Below are 16,789 nucleotides of genomic sequence, written 5' to 3' on the forward strand. Positions count from 1 at the left end.
CGACCAGCCCAAAACTCGTCATGCCGCGTCTCAAGCTTGACGATCTGCTGCTTTTGATACTGTAATATGATCAAGTAGGACATTCATTTACCAAAATTCAAAAACACAAATACGAATACAGAGATAAGAGGTTTCTGGCCGGCAGCAACGTTATATATGTGATAATAACCATGTGTAATCAATAATAGTGTTGTGTGTGACATTCGCTCCAAGATGTGAATTCGCCGTGTCTGGTACGAGCTATTCCAATCCACACAACAAGTCACCTATGCCATAATATGAACAACAACTACCAATCACTCCCGTTTTAAAATCACATGCCAACTATCAACCATTCAAGTTCCACAAACATGTGATCTTGTGTTGTCCGTCCACTGACAACCACACTAATGAAGCATTTCTACAAGTGTGTTAAAGGGCGACTTCACAGATCTTTTTTCCTGCATCCCGTCATTCCACTGTGAGAACAGTTTTACCTAGGCTTGCAGGCAAGAGTTTTTGTGGTACCTTTGAGAGCATAATTTTGAGACAAAGATTGCATTGGGGAAGTGATAAATCACATTTTCACATGCCCACAAATGTAATCAAGTCTCTTGCATACCTGAATAAAATCAGTCAAGTATGCACATGCAGATCAAATAATAAAAAACCTGCAGTCACTGTCTCAAGTGAAGGCAGCGCGAGGGTGTTTTTATTAATTTATCTGCATATGTATGTCCACAATAACAACAATGAAGAGGATCCAGGAAAAAAATAATTACTAAAATACACATATATATGTTACAGTACGATTGGAAAAACCAGTCAGATTGAAAAAGGAGATTTGTGTTTTCTTCAAGTTCACCTCCCGTGGCTCACCCTCGGCGTCTCGGAGGTGCCGAGACTTGGTGGACGACGATTTACAATTCTGTCAGTCTCTATCGGTACATAACTCGGGCGGCGCCGAGTCGACTGAAGATGACTTTGCAATGCTCGGCACAGCAACTCGCTCGCTTTTGCTCGCTCGCTGGTGCCTCATGTAGCTCAAGTCACCTTCAGGCGGCGCGCCTCCGGCGGTTAAAGCGAGTGCACCTTTTTCAATCGGACCGGTTTTACAATCGTATTGTGACATTTATATATAGACAGTATATATATATATATATATATATATATATATATATATAAACTAGCAAATCCGCCCTTTAAGACGCTAATATCCTCAAGTTCCACCAAGGAGAAAACAAGCTCAAAGCTGCAAACATGGACCAATGCGTCACATCCAGAGACAGTGGGGTAGAGGCCCACAGCCACAGCCCCCCCCCCCCCTTTCCTCAGTGTGTGCAAGAACAAATTATGTCTCAATGCTTTGTTTGTTGGTCCATCTTCCTTGTGAAACAACCCATACTCCTACCTAAGCTGGTAAGGGATTCTCTTATCTCTTTGTAACTCTCTCTCAGTCTCCACCCCATCCTCCTCGCTTCACTTTCAGTGCTTTTGGGGAGCTGGGAGAGCTGCTGAGGGAAGGGAAACATGTGTTATTAACACAGCAACACCAAGATCAGATTACACAAGATTCCTTCACAAGGAAAACTAACGAAAAAACAAAAAAAACAATTAAACATACAACATGGCAGTAAATTAAGAGTGTTCAGTATCATGTTATGGTTCAATGTATGTAGGTATGTGTGTACAGATAAACATCTGTGCCCTTTGTTCCGCAATGTGTCTGAGCTGAGCTGTCTGTGTCTTTTTTTCTGTTTTGTCTGAGTCATAAAATGTAAAATTCAATAAAAGATATTGAAAAAACGAAAGTGCTCAGTATCATCGGGGCTGCAGTCCTGCATCGACTAGTGTTCGGGTCAAGAACGCTTCTACTAAAGGATAGACAATAGTTGGCTCAGATCAAAGATTTATGACAAAGCGGCATAGAAGCTGATGACTCCTTGTTAAATAAATTTTAAAAAAAGGAATTATTTGAATACTGTGTGAGACTAAAATGTATGCATTAAAGCGAGGAGCATAAATGGTTAAACATTTACGAAAAGCCTAGAAGTTGTTAAGACTTTCAAAACCGGGAAAGGATCCGTGTCATTTTAGATGTTGCCATGTATTTATTTATTTTAATTTTGAATAAAATATGTGTATTTAAAAATCTGCATCAGTTCTAAAGTGGGAAAAGATACTCAGTTCAGCGCAGTTAATTCCCTGAGACGACATTGGCTTCATATATTCTGAGACACTGTGATTCACACCATTCTCATTCTGCTCTACAGCGTTCTCAAACTGATTTGCCTGGTCGTGAATCTTTGGTCTGAGCTGGGCTTTAGATGAAGAGGCAATAGCACCACCCAACCATCAAAGCATCTTAGAGAAAGACCGCTATGAGATTTTGCCTTTCAAGTGAGTTGTCGAACAAGATGTTCAAGTGGACATGGTCAGTGATATTGTGGACGGGAACCCCTTTGTGTTTTAAGCATTATGTTATACTTTTAGCTATTGAAAAATAGCAGATCTACAAGCTCATAGCGCGGCACCGAGTGCCGCGCTACGAGCTTGTAGGTCTGCTATTTTTGAAAAATCGTGAAAATGTATTGCAAAATGCAAATCTTGCAATGAATATATATTCTTTCAGAGCCAACGTTTTTAACTCAAATCTTTGCTTCTGGGCGGGTGCCTGGAACAACATATTTTCAGACTGGGGTCGGCAGCCAATTACATATAATCTTGGGGGTCCTTGACATGAACATGTTTGAGAACGACTGACAGAAACATGGGTTTTTCAGAAAACGGTCATGATTTAGAAGACATTTGTAGAATCGTCCTCAGGTCTAAATGGGTTAAGAAAGATTTGCTAGAAAGCTAATGCCGACTTATAGGAAAATATCACTACTGTTTTATCTCCTGAAAATGAACTCAACTGCCACTGCTTCTGAACTATTCTCCCTGTTCTCCTAACTCTATTTTCCCTCTAGTCTACACTAAATATCTTGGCTGAAGATAGCACATCTACAAACTCATACTCTTTGTAGATCCGTATTTTGGACAAATGTTTAGCCCCCAGAATAGGAATGCTAGAAAGCAGAAACACAAAGCCATTTAGATTCAAAATCAGACCATGATCTGATGGTCTGAGGTTGACACTAATGGGCTTGATGGGTGGACTTAATCCCCTCAAAGGTAATCACACTTTAATCATTGACCTCCAGAAACCTACCTCAGAGTTGACTAGATTAAGCCAGACTAAATCTAAATATAAGATTGAGAAACTTGTAGTACTTCTAGTAAGACTAAACCTTAATTGCCCAGACTCTTCTTCAACAAAGATGGCGAAAGCAAACATTCTTTGTTCGGTACTCATACAATAGTAGGCTATGGTACAAAACACTGAAGTCCTTAAACCAGAAACCTAACCTCTCACGGGGCAGCACACCTAAACCTAACCTTAACCCATGTCTAACCAATGACTATTCTAAACTAAGTATGCACCCTGTGTAGCATTGCCAACACAGTTGCCTCCCAATGCACTCACACCCTATACACCAGATGCAAAACACGTAAAAAAGGAAAGAAAATAAAAAAAATCTATGTATTTTGGGCCACAGGAACTGAAAATGGATAGTGTATTATGTTTTGGTGTACTCTGTTCTTGCACAATTTTGCATCTACTACAATAAATGTGATATGTTAAAAGTCCAATATATGATATTGCAATATTTAGGACTTTTTTTCTACTGCAACAGAAATAAAATGAAATCATGAACTGCCATCTTTTCGTTAGTATGTTTTTGTCTGCACATGAAATGAGTTTCTACTCAACCATTTCACCTGAGCTATTTAAAAACACATGACTCACTAATTTGGAATCTACAACTCATAAAATGGGAAAACAAATACTACAGTCAAAGCACCTAGCAATAAAGCTGCAATCCACAACTTTACTTAGTTAATAAAATGTTATTTTGAACAATTTGTAAGGTAGAGTAAATACAATATAGTCAACGCCACTGTGGTGGTAATGGTAAGTGATCTTCCTACTATGAGAAATGTATGTTACAGTACATGTGCGAAACCAGTACAGGTGAGAAAAACGAAACGGGGGACGCGTGATTTTTCGGCGCTGGATGCCCCGTGACTGCCCGTGCTCTTTCCTTATGCCACCCGGCACGCCGACAATACCGCCACCCCCAACCCCCCCACCCAACCCCCCCCCCCCCCCCCCGGCCTACAGCCCAAAACAGGGCACTCCTCGCCCCGTTTCTTCTCACTTGTACTGGTTTCCCACATGTACTGCATGTATCCTGCAACTGGGTAGGACGGACCCTACTGATTGACAAAGAGGAATTACATGAATATCAAACCGAAAATACATGACAATACGCAGCTTTCTAGCTTACGCTCCAACAGTAGAAATGTTAGCGCTCAGCACTCACGCAGGGTTCATAAGCCCTGTATGGACATACATGTAACAGATTTAAGGCTACCAGTAGTGTCTAATATTGGCACCATTCATTGCAAATTTGTCAAAATTGGACCCGTGCAGGACTCTGCCGTGTCCACCGAGATGTTTCTTTCTCTCCCCTTAACCATGTTATTGGAAACTCGCCGTTGCGCTGGGCATTTATCTTGCGCTAGCGCGTGCATGCAAGACGGGCGGCGCTTTTCCCTGCCTGCCGAAAGCTAAAATATGTGCGCCTGCCGTCTGGAAGGGGTACAGGCTTTAGTTCCGACAACCTACCCCAAACCCTAACCGCAAGCACGACGCAACGCATGTCGGCCCAACGCATGTTGGAAGCGACAGGTGATTTCCGCATGTCGGACCTTTGGTGTGTCGCATAGGCGTGCGCACTCCTCGAAGTGCTTTTGGGCGAGCACCTTGTTTTCAGCCGAGAAAAAAGCCCAGTGAAAACGGGGCCTTATTCTGTCAGCAATGTGAGCTGCTGAATATTCACTAATCACTGGTCATGTTTGAGCAAAGCAATACTACCCAGGTCCTTTTCAAGCACCTTTTTAATCCTTATATATTTAGTTGATGAGGTCCTCCTATGGGCATCTATACTAGGTTCTCTAGACTCCAGTAGTTACCTCTACACCAAATGTTGTTGTTGCAGGTTACATGTGGTAAGTGCTACATGATTGATAATAAAATATGTCATATTAGTTTTCAATGTTCTGTTTAGTCTTTAAATCGGATGCATGCATCAAATATGAACCCTACAAGATGTTAAAAAGCTGCCATCAGATCAACTAGGCTGGTCTAGAACCAGAAATAAACTGAGTACAGATGTTGGCACACTGCCCACCAAATTGAAAATAGAATATCGATTAAATTTTTTTTTAAAGTTGATTCGTCATATTCGGTACTTGTGTTGTAAGGGTGACGGCGATGACTCACGTCTCACAAAAATGTAAATTAGAATCCGTTTGTCTGGTTGATTATCACATTATACTGCTGTAATGCATAAATTTCCCTTCGGGGATAATAAAGTATATCTCAACTCTCATCTCTGAACAAATCAAGTCCCATAGGACTATAAAATATGCCACCAAAATAAAAGGTTTGGGATATCCTTTATGGCCTCATGGTTTAACATTATAACTTATGTTCGCATAGCTTGTATGAGGAAGGGACTGACTTGTATCGTTTTGCATAGTCAAACAATGGGGTTGTGGGGAAATGAATATTTTAAAAGTGATTTATGATCGCACAGGGAATAATCTCCCTTTTCCCTGACTTATTGTTTTGTTACTACATGTTTAGCCTGCCTCACTCTTCACCTGAACATACTTACTTTAATAGCTTTGATTCCCGTCTTGGTTATGTTTGTCATCTTGGCCTTGGAGATGGGAGGTTTGTACTCGTTCAGAGAGTACAGCTGGAAGGAGACACAATGAAAACATCTCAGCAATCTATCTCTTACAGTTCCTACTTGTTGGCTACAAGTGAGCACATGGTATGCATGTGTGCGTGCATGTGCGAGCGTGTGTGTGTGGGTGGCCTGAAACAATACTACTGACACAATCTAAGTGTGGTTTTCTTGTCATACATTTTTCAGAAATTGAAATTAAATTACAGAGTTTGATTACAGAGAAAGGCTTGCCCAATATCCTCGCCTCACCTCGGTAATATCAAGACAAATCAGCATTTCTTTCTATGTCGCCGTTTCATCGTCAACATGTATTGTCAAGAATATGACGTGTGGATCTCTTACAAATTAATCTTTACCAAACAGCTTTAACAGGGGCTGCCTGGGTGTAAACAACTTGTTTTGCTCCAGAAAATAGCAGATCTACAAGCTCATAGTGCTGCACCGAGTGCCGCGCTACGAGTTTGTAGATCTGCTATTTTTGAAAAATCATGAAAATATTATTATTATTTCAGAGTGAACGTTTGTAACTCAAATCTTTGCTTCTGGGGAGGTCCCTGGAAGAACATATTATCAGATGGGGGTCGGCGGCTTTTGACATGAAAAAGGTTGAGCACCACTGACATAGAAACAGAGGTTTTTCAGAAAACTGTCATGATTTAGAAGACATTCTTTTTGGTTTAGTCTTTCAAACTTCTTAACAAAGTAGACAAATATTTGTTGAAATGGGATAAGTGGGCACTGTCAAATTGTAAAATGAGCAGACTATTATAATTGCCATGAATATCCATCGCCTTTCGTTTTATGCATTTTATTTATTGTTCGCTTTTGCATTCTGTTTTTCCTGCTTTAATTAATTGTCTGTTTCTGCACTGTTGCGAACAATTTTTCTGTACCCGGTGATTGAAAAAAAAATATTAAATCGTAAAAAAAGACGACATTCTTTTTAGAATCATCCTCAGTTCTAAATGGGTTAAAGGTATAGTATGTAGCGTTGCCCTGCGTTTACTTCAACCCTCTATACTTGATAAAACGGACCTGTAATAGAGCACATTTGGTATGCTCTTATTTCACTCTACACAAATCGATCGCCAAAAACAGCCGACCTACAAACAGTGAAAGCAGACAAATACAGTGAGAGGAGAATGTGTTTCTGCAGGTAAGTGTCACACTACTACTCCAGTGGTTGATATTAGCTGCTGGCATAGAGAGAGAAATGAATGGTAAAACTCTGTTTTGTAAACACGGAGCACAGTTACATACTATTAACATTATATAACATTACATTAACCCATTTAGACCTGACACCAGATTCTACAAAATGTCTTCTAAATCATCATGTTTCTGTCAGTCGTTCTCAAACATTTTCATGTCAAGGACCACCAAAAATATATGTAATTGGCCACCGACCCCCATCTGAAAATATGTTGTTCCAGGGATCCCCCAGAAGCAAAGATTTTAGTTAAAAACGTTAAAGATTTAAAGATTTGCACCACATTTTCAAGATTTAAAAAAAATATCAGACAAGCTGAAGCTCTTAGCGCTGCACTCGATGCCGCGCTATGAGCTTGTAGATCTGATATTTTTCAATAGCTAAAGTATAACATAATGCTTAAAACACCAAGTGTTCGTTCCCGTCCTGAATGGCTTACGCCTGGGAATCTGAATCAGAGTTAAATTAACGCTGAGGTTCTTGCTGTGTAGTGGATATGGATACTGTGGTGGAAAGTAAAGTATGTGTATTCAAGAACTACTGTACAATTCTGAGGTTGTTGTTGTTTTTTACTTTACTGGAGTATTTCCAATTTCCAATACTTGTACTTCTACTCCACTAAATCTCAGAGGCAAATATTGCACTTATTGCAATTATTTGAAAACAATAGTTACTGGTTACTTTGTATTATTATTACAAAACCTGCATTAATGGGACAGTCTCCATAATAAATAGTAAATACTTTTACAGTATGTCACGAGGAAAACTTGAGAACAGTAGTTTCCATTACGACGGATTGAAAATAACTCCACACTTGATGGTTAGATGATGGTCGGTCTTGCTAGGGTTTAAGTGGTTAAAATATTATCAAAGCATTCTGCAGCACCTCTGGACTTGCGTCAGGTCAGGGCACCCTCACTTTGAGAACCACAGGGGGAATGTACTGCAGTGGGTCCCAATGTGGGGTCCAGCTAAATGATAGTTTGGAAACCAAATGGACCCTTTATGGGTCTGTAACTCTCTAATGGGTCCATTTGGTTCCTTTTGTACACTCAGTTAAATTAACATTGATTTTACAATATATGGATGGAGGATCCCAGAGATAGAAATGCCATTGAATGGGGGGTCCGTAGACTAATTCATGTCAAACTGGGGGTCCTTGAAATTAAACGGGTTGAGAACCTATTCTCTGCTAGAGCCGTAAAAATCTTCTTATGGGGGTCCCTGGCATATCTTTTCAAATGGGGGCTAATTAGTGTCTGCGAGCTAATTAGTGTCAATTTGGGGGTCCTTCACATGAAAAGGTTTGGGAACCACTGATGTACTGTTCATCTGCACCAGACCCTTACAGACAGTCAAGTGGACTAATATTATTAGTCCGTTATGATGCGACATTGACCCGTCCTGAGCAATTGTGTTACTTTATATTAAATAATACAAATATAATTCAATGTTGTATCTCATAGAGCCCATCCATCCCCAGAATGTTATTTTTGTTTGTTTTTGCCTGATTCAACCACTTATAGGATCATCATGTCTATACTCTCAATGCAGACTATGATGGTGTGTGTGTGTGTGTGTGTGTTTGGGGGGGGGGGGGGGGGTGCATTTTGCGGTTAGCAGTTGCTAACTAGCTAGCCAAGTTAGCTAAATCAGCCCAACGCATATGTAATACATGCATAATAATAATAGTATCAACAACATATATATATACACCGTCTTTTTTCTTTTAGATCAGTACTAGGAAGTCATGGATGCTCATTTATATTATATATTAGATTGCAATTCCTCCAGGAATAGCAATTAGCCAACTAGCTAAATATTATCATCAACATTCAACCAATGCTGTTCTCTAGCATTCACTTGTAGCCAGTCAGCTAACTAACTGTGGATGGTTGCTGGGTAAAAGTCAACACGGTGAACGGTAAACGGTGAAGATATTAACTGCTTCTCATTTAGACGTTTAGCCCACATATATATGCCCTATTTTATGCTTTAATAGGCTATTATTCTACTAAGCTACAAACCCACAAAGCGTTGCGATGCAACGCCTTTGTGGGCTTGCAGATCTGCCGTTTTCGAAAAGACTTGTTCGTGAGGGAAGAAATAGAAATCACATTGAAAGATGTTGGCCTATAATAAATATATGGACAACACGGTTTGATCATCCATCCAGGCACTGAAAGGCATAGTTCATTTTAACGACCACCGGTTAACTGCGGCCTGCCTGCCCATAGCTCTCCATTACAAAGACACCAAGGATACATCCATGGCGTCACAACGGAGCGCCGCCGTCGTGGGGCTGGATGGATAAAGTACTGGGATATATATATATATTTTAGTTAAAAGTAGAAATAGAAACACTCTGTTACAAGTAAAGGTCCCATTTCACAAGTTACCCGATGTCTAAAATGTATCAACATCTTGGAAATGAGCAGATCTACAAGCTCACAACGGTTCGCATATTAGCCTCATTTAATAAATGTATACTATTCTGGCATAACAATGTCAGAATCTATAAAATAAATCTAAATCTCAGGCTACAGTCGCTACTTTCAAATAGCCAAAGTTAAAAAGTAATAACAAAATTAATCTAAGTAACTAAACTGAAATTTTCAAACTGTAGAGTAGTAAAAGTACAACATATTTCCCTGACATGTCAGAGTAAAAGTACAGTAAATTGGAAATACTCCAGTGAAGTACATTTCCAAATATCTTAAAATTTGTACTCAAGTAAAGACAGTACTTGAGTAAATAAATCATTTCCGCCACTGCGCTTTGTAAATAACGCAGTGGTCACTCACGACTGACTGACTGCATCGCGACTATAATAAGTCGACACCCTCGCAATTTAAATGGTGTCCTTTTTTTCGGTGCAGCCTCACTTTTAAATAAAATATCTATGCAGTAAAATATCTATAAAGTATCGCCCGAACACAAACAACATAAATGGCCTAAAAGGAAAGCGGTGTGTCGGTTGTGTGTGACGTCACTGCCGTGTCTTTCTCCTCTCTCCGCCCGTTCTGTTCTGTGTTAGCTTCATGCTAATGCTAACGGCAGCGCAGAAAGCCCAACTCGAGCCAACCAACACACAAACCCTCCGTTCCCTCTCTTCGGCTTTCAAAAACATTTCATTGCGTTTCCCAACAAACCTCTTGGTTAAACGATTTGACGGCCTCCATGGTGGCGGTTGTTTCAGCTCGCAGTTTGTCGCCGAGGGGAGTTATTTACATGGATAAATCTCTCCCCGAAAGGAGGAGGAAACATGCATGAGATGGAGACTGACTCACTCTGTGGCCAAATATGGCGCACCTCATTCTCACACTACGTAACTAACCCCTATGGTCGGTGCACACTGCACACGGAGAGCAGCAGCGCCGCCCGGTGTCCAACGTCGGGAATTACAGGGAACCAGAGTCATAGAGCCATCTAATAGAAGAGATAGGATATTGAGGGGGCAGAAACCGAGCGCTCGAGCGCTGTTCATGCAGACTAAAAGGGGACAAGCTGGAGTTGGAAATACATTGTTTTCAACGAGGGCGGCACAAATAAGAGCAATTTTAGGCACGTGTGCAACATGACAACTGTTGTAAAGTATTGTACAGTGACAACTAAATTCTCTTTAATGTTTATGTTGTACTATTACTACAAAACAATTTAAAATAAAGGGTTTTAAGATCATTAAAGCTGGGCTGTTGCCTGGGTTCAATGCATTTCTGCCTACTTCCGGTCCAGGACTTGTCCCTATTTGTTGTCCCCATTCTATGTGGAGAGCCGCCATTGGTCTGGCCCCATGAAGTAAACGGAGTTTTCGTAACTCAGGGAACTAGCCCTTCTTGATTCAATTGTACAGAGACGAGCGCCCTCCGGTGTGCACACCACCGCATTGCATGGACCTCACTACATGTAAAGTGATTCTGAGGTCTGGGTGGGACCAAATTGGTCCCTTACAACAGTGGTTTTCAACCAGTGGTCCTTGAGTGGGTTCCATGTGGTCCCCAGCCAGCTAAATGGAGAGTTGGTGACCAAATGGGCCCTTTAGATCTTTAACTCTTGAGAGTGTAAAATTAAACCAAATGCACGCTCAAGAGTTAAATTATTGTTAAACATCTGCATTACTTAATTTAGAAGAAGTCTACACAATTAGAGAATGTAGAAGAATTGGTATTTTGATCAACGTTTCAATACAGCATGGAATTGTTTACCGAAAACAAAATATTCTTTAGTCTCGGGCCTAAGAGAGGCTAAATGTCATCAAATGGTGGTCCGTGGCTCAAATGCAAAATAAATAATGGGCCTTGAAATGAAAATGGTTGAAAACCACTGCCTTAGAGGCTATAACAGTGGTTCCCTTTTCAGGTTGTGACCCCCAAAATAATCATATTTGAACTGGGGATAGACAGTCTCCACCACCAAACCAAGCTCACAAACCTAGCACTAAACCCTAGGCTGCCAGGATGATGGTATCCAACCAGTGCTATAGCCCAAGGTTATTGGGGGCCCTAAACAAAAAGCCCTCTGGTCGAACACCACCTCCCAAGCCCCAACGCCCCAACTAGCAAGCCTTGGTTGGCACCAGCAGCATAAAATGTGGTTTTAATATAAAGGTTTTAAAAAAGTATAGAAAACATGAACAAAAATCAGGTAAATATATCTTAGTTTACAGATGATCACCTCTTTTAGAGCCATGCCATAAAAAAACATGTAAAACATCACACTTTTGTGAAGTGAGGGGTGCTCTTATCATCATACATCATCATCATCATCAGCCAATAAAATCATCACATTCCGTGGTACAAACACACAAAGCTGTGCATAGGAGGGTCTAGCGCCCCTCAAAAGATGGCTTCTATGATACTTTGTTTGGCTCTGTCCTCTAGCGTTAAATCAGCATTTTCAGTCACTTGACATTTTGTTTCCGACATCGATCCGCTGGACCGGTTTTGTTTTATTTAACCAGTAAAAACACATTGAGACTGTGTCTCTTTTACAAGTGGGAACTGGCCAAGAGGCAGCTAGGAAATAAAATTACACTTCAATACAACATCGTAAATGTCCAAACTGGACAGGCTATGATTCAAGTGACTAAACAGCTGACCCCTTCGGCGCCTGTAGCTGTACAAAAGGAAATGGAAAATGTAATGTAATAATGTAATAAACCAATTAAGTTACTTAAAAATCTGGGTACGGTTTATGAACAGGGTGACTTCCAACTCCTCCTTTTCACTGTAGAACTGGGCCTTTCCCTCTTGGCTGTGGACTGCTTGGGGAAGATGGAGGCCTAGTCTGTACTTTGGAGTCCGCAGGTCAAGAAACGTTTCTCTCACGTCCAAGGCCACGTCTGTCGCGTTGGTGTCCGGGAGCTTGACCCTGACCAGCATGGCCTCGCAGCACATGGAGGACGGGTCCTTGCCGCTCATGCCCAGGAACACGTCCTGCGTCCCCACGCTCTGCTTCAGGATGATCTCGTAGTCGGGTTGAGGCCGCGGGTCAGCGAGGTCCTCATAACGGGGGCCCTCCGCCACCTCCTCCTCACTCCAGATATCTGTAGTCTTCTTCTTACAAACTGTCGTCACAGCCTCTTCTTTCCTAGTTGTGGTTGGAGGTCCTATGTGTCCGGGGCCCAGGTGCGCGGAAGGGGCCACACTTTGATGATGATCATCATCATCATCATCATCATCCTCCTCCTCTCGTTGAGAGAGTAAGGCAGAGAGTGCCTGTAGGTTTTTTGACGTCCCAAGACGTTCCAGAGCTGAGAGTGCCTGTAGGTTTTTTGACATTCCACGACGTTCCATTTTGTAATGGCTTTCGATCTACAGTATAAACACAGTCAAGTATAAAGGACAAAAAATGGAAGTCCTGCAAGTTATGATAGTCATGTTCATTTGAAGTTGTAATAGCTGGTGCAATGTCTCCATCTGATGATGCAATGGGGCAGTGTGACGACCGTATATAGGACACTTGGCTCGCCATGTCGTATTTGATGACGCAATGACGCCCCAACTCTACCAGTAACCAGTCACTTCAACTGAATGGCAGTAGTTTGTTTGAGGGGCACTCCTATGCACAGCTTTGTGTGTGTGTGTGTGTGTGTGTGTGTGTGTGTGTGTGTGTGTGTGTGTGTGTGTGTGTGTGAGAGCGCCCCTCACTTCACACGAATGTGACCTTTTTCTATGGCGTGGCTCTGTGTGTCTGTTTGTCCAGGGTTATTGGTACAATTTAGACAATTTACAATTTAGGCATTTAGCAGACGCTCTTAATCCAGAGCGACTTACATTAAGCAAGAACAAAAAAAGCATGGGAATACATCACACAAAAAGCATCCATCATGAAACATGCGCACCGCAAGCCAAGAACGCAACAGTGGAACATCTACATAATGAAACTATACATATAAACTATACATATATACTACACTATGCTACACATATGCACCATGATGTGCCATGACCACACACAATGCAACCACAGCGCTGTCTACACAACATGCCACAAGTCTGTATCAAATGATATCTAAGTCTACAGAAATGCTATCTAAGGGGGTAGGGTAAGTGCTATGGGCCATGATGGAGTCTGAAAAGGTGGGTTTTCAGACTTCGGGCGGAAGATTGGGAGTGATGTACTTCATCGTCCGTCTGAAAATTGCCATTATACAACGGGTCGTTTCGAGGAAGCAATCCGGTTGAAACAGCCTTCTAGCCGTGCTTCAAACCAGCATCATGGAACGGCTAATCAAAACAAATAATTCAGCTGCTCTCTGTTCTCCCAGAGCGCAGCATATTCGGTGGCTTGGCTATACGCTAGCTAGTTTCTTGAGACATTTGTGGTCGTAGTGGCTACATTAAAGTGGCTGTCATTAAAAAATGTTTTGGAGAGGAGTTTTTTCAGCAATTTTCTTCGTTTTAAGGGTAACTGTATAATTGCAATATTACACCCGAGGTGGTTTAACGTCATTGTCACGATGTCAAATCAAATCAAATGGCACGATTTTTTTCTACTCAGTCTGTGTCTCATAGGAGGGCTGTGGGGACAGCTCAGAAAACATCATCATTAGGCAGTGACATTACTTTAACAAAAGCAACTGGTGCTGCTTAATCCATGAACAAAACTAATAAAGCTCTTCAATAAAGTAGCTACTGTCAATTAAGGCAATCAACAATAGATATACACATTGCCTTTATGAGACATCTTTGACTTGTTTTTAGAACACAAGTACAAATATCCATTCATTGTTGGTGCCTCTCATAAACACCTGTGACACCATCATGTTAAGACACATGATGGTGTCCCTGAGTCATTAGTAAAACCATCATGTGAAGACACATGATGGTGTCCCTGAGTCATTAGTAAAACCGTCTGCAAAGCCCTCTCCTTCCAACAGAATGGGCTGTTTGTTACACATTGGGCAGAGTTTGTTGCGTTCCTGCGAGGCTCTCATCCAGATGATGAGGTTCCAGCGCTGGCCAGAAGAGATTGGCAGGGCCCCATGCATGTGCTGGCCCCTGTGGAGGAGCCCCTCTGTCACCCTGTGTTCAACCTCTGAGCACTCAGTCTCACTCAGAGGCACCTCTCTCATATCACCAAAGTAAAGGTTGCCATCACTGAAGTCCTTCCCCAGAGACGCGTTGAGTGTGACCTCTGCATTGTCATAGTGGTAGCTAAGGTCCAGGTCTTCGTGCATATCATACTTCACCACAAAGGCCTTGTGGCTGTCCAGAAAACCCCCTCCACAGTCTGGGAAGAGCAAGGACGTAATCGGACGGAGATAATGCACACGGAGAGGGCTGATGAAGCCATGGTCAAACCCAAGTTCATTGAGAAGGATCCCATAGTTGTTCATGGTGTTGGGTCTTCCTTTAGGGGCTGAAGAATGCTCAAAGTGATCCAGCTCCTCTATCAGTGCATCACAGAAGCTTTTCTTGAAAACAGTGAAGCGATACACCCTTGGAGCTTTCTCTACTTGTAACAGGCTAAGAAGTCCATCTCTGCTGGCTTCATTTCTCCTACAATAGTCAACAATCTGTTTGAATTCCGGGGAGAGATAGGATTCCTGTAACTGGTAGATGTGAGGATGGAGGGGCTGGTAAATGTTCCTTATAGCTGCAGCTCTCTCAGCAGACTTCACACCAAGGAACCTCCGCCTGTCCACTTCTTGTGAAATCTTTTTAAGGACATCATCAAATTGTGCATCCATTGAACAGCCAAGCCTTCTAAGTACTCCTTCATAATCCAACCTGAACTGTTGCTCAGATACAAATCGAACATGGAGCTTGTAGTCCTCGAGAAAAATATTTTCGGTAGTAAAACAACTACAAGTGTAAAATCTAGGTTTATCCTCCTCGTCTTCCATAACTACAGGAAAACTAGTCAGCGTATGGTTGGTATGGATTAATAACTTTACTTTTATAATGTAGGCCTAACCCTAACCCTAAGTCAAAGAGGCTGTGATCATGCCTAAATGTGGAGTCACACGTCATAAAATATAGATACATCTGATGATCTGACTGACATTTTTGGAATGCAAAAGGTATTTCACTTTATTGACAGTTGTGGCTGCATCATGTCATATGATGTAGAATTGTAGATGTTGGGGTTGTCAAGGCAGTCTTGTCAACTATGATCCTAAGAACATTGTAATCCCTAAACAAAACACTACAATATTTGAATAACCTCCCATATCCAATGCAGTCCAACAGACATTTAATTTCACAAATTAATGTTATGGCCGTTATTTGGAATACATTCTAATAGTTGTATGATTACTATACATATTTGTTGATTTACATGCACTTGATTCTAATTTCATCTTTGAAGCTACTCAGCATCATATTAAAGTACCTCTCCACTATGGCAATTCACAGTTGAATTTTACATCTGTTGTTAACTGTTAGAGAAGGAACTGATATTCTACCATGCAAATACCAGGAGTGGGTTTGAGCATGGTGACATGTTCCTGTAAACACCCATATCAAGAAAGGGCATACCAATGCAAAATGTCTAAATCCCTATACTTTATTTCACATACACTGGACTGGAATATTTAGTCTTGTTTGAATATAATTGTCTTAAATATACTGTTCATAGATACAATACATGTATATTCTACTAGGCCTATAAAAGACTACAGGACTTGGACTTTTGTGCATTGCAGCAGCTGAAATACAAAGCCTTAACCACTCCATCACCCTTGTGACAGTTAATCAGGGCTCCCATGTTCCCAAGTTGTCTCATAATAGACAAAGGCTGGACCCTCACCAATTTCCTTACCAGCAGAATAACAGATCCACAGATGATGCCATAGCATAGCGTATTAGCGCAACACTTGACTCCACACCACCCTTACCCATCTGAAGAAGACAAACTTTTATGTGAGAATTGAGAATTATATTTATAAACTACAGCTCATCGACACTGACATTCTTGCACAGTGTATTCTATTCCTGACAGTATAGTAGGCCTACTGTAACACAGGGTGAGGTTATTGTACAGATAAAACTGTTGAGACCAACGACATCAGTGTATTAGGTTGATGTCGTAACAACACTGTGATTGTATGTATTTGCATATAGGGCGGCAGACACTGTAATGACTCTGTACTTGTGTGTATTGTGTTTCTGCATAGTGCAGACTACTGTAAATGCTATATACTGTACCTGTATATATACTGACACCAACATACTATTGGTCATTTATTGATGGCGTTTTTGTGATGTTATTCCTTCTTTGACCCCTA

At 41.3% G+C, this 16,789-nt stretch overlaps 3 protein-coding genes across 3 annotated transcripts in view; all 3 read right to left on the bottom strand.

Annotated features, from left to right (window-relative positions):
* scaf8 (SR-related CTD-associated factor 8) overlaps positions 1-10,399 on the bottom strand; it is a 60,246-nt gene extending 49,847 nt beyond the window's left edge. The window contains exons 1-2 of the mRNA XM_079527534.1: positions 10,209-10,399; positions 5,769-5,852 (exon numbers count right to left, since the gene is read on the bottom strand). Coding sequence (XP_079383660.1) covers positions 5,769-5,852; positions 10,209-10,238 — 114 coding nt within the window. The 5' untranslated portion in view covers positions 10,239-10,399. The remainder of the gene's footprint in view (positions 1-5,768; positions 5,853-10,208) is intronic.
* Positions 10,400-12,224: 1,825 nt separating this feature from the next.
* Positions 12,225-12,836, bottom strand: LOC306941895 (dynein axonemal assembly factor 6-like; the record flags this gene model as incomplete). The annotated part of the gene is made up of 1 exon (XM_079527535.1): positions 12,225-12,836. One exon carries the CDS (start codon positions 12,834-12,836, stop codon positions 12,225-12,227), a length of 612 nt encoding a protein of 203 aa, XP_079383661.1.
* Positions 12,837-14,365: 1,529 nt separating this feature from the next.
* LOC306941896 (2-oxoglutarate and iron-dependent oxygenase domain-containing protein 2-like) lies at positions 14,366-15,311 on the bottom strand (the record flags this gene model as incomplete). Its single annotated transcript, XM_079527536.1, has 1 exon — positions 14,366-15,311. Exon 1 carries the CDS (start codon positions 15,248-15,250, stop codon positions 14,366-14,368), a length of 885 nt encoding a protein of 294 aa, XP_079383662.1. The 5' UTR covers positions 15,251-15,311.
* Positions 15,312-16,789: the final 1,478 nt, after the last annotated feature.

Source organism: Electrona antarctica, assembly GCF_951216825.1.
Source record: "Electrona antarctica genome assembly, chromosome: 18".
NCBI classification, from domain to species: domain Eukaryota; kingdom Metazoa; phylum Chordata; class Actinopteri; order Myctophiformes; family Myctophidae; genus Electrona; species Electrona antarctica.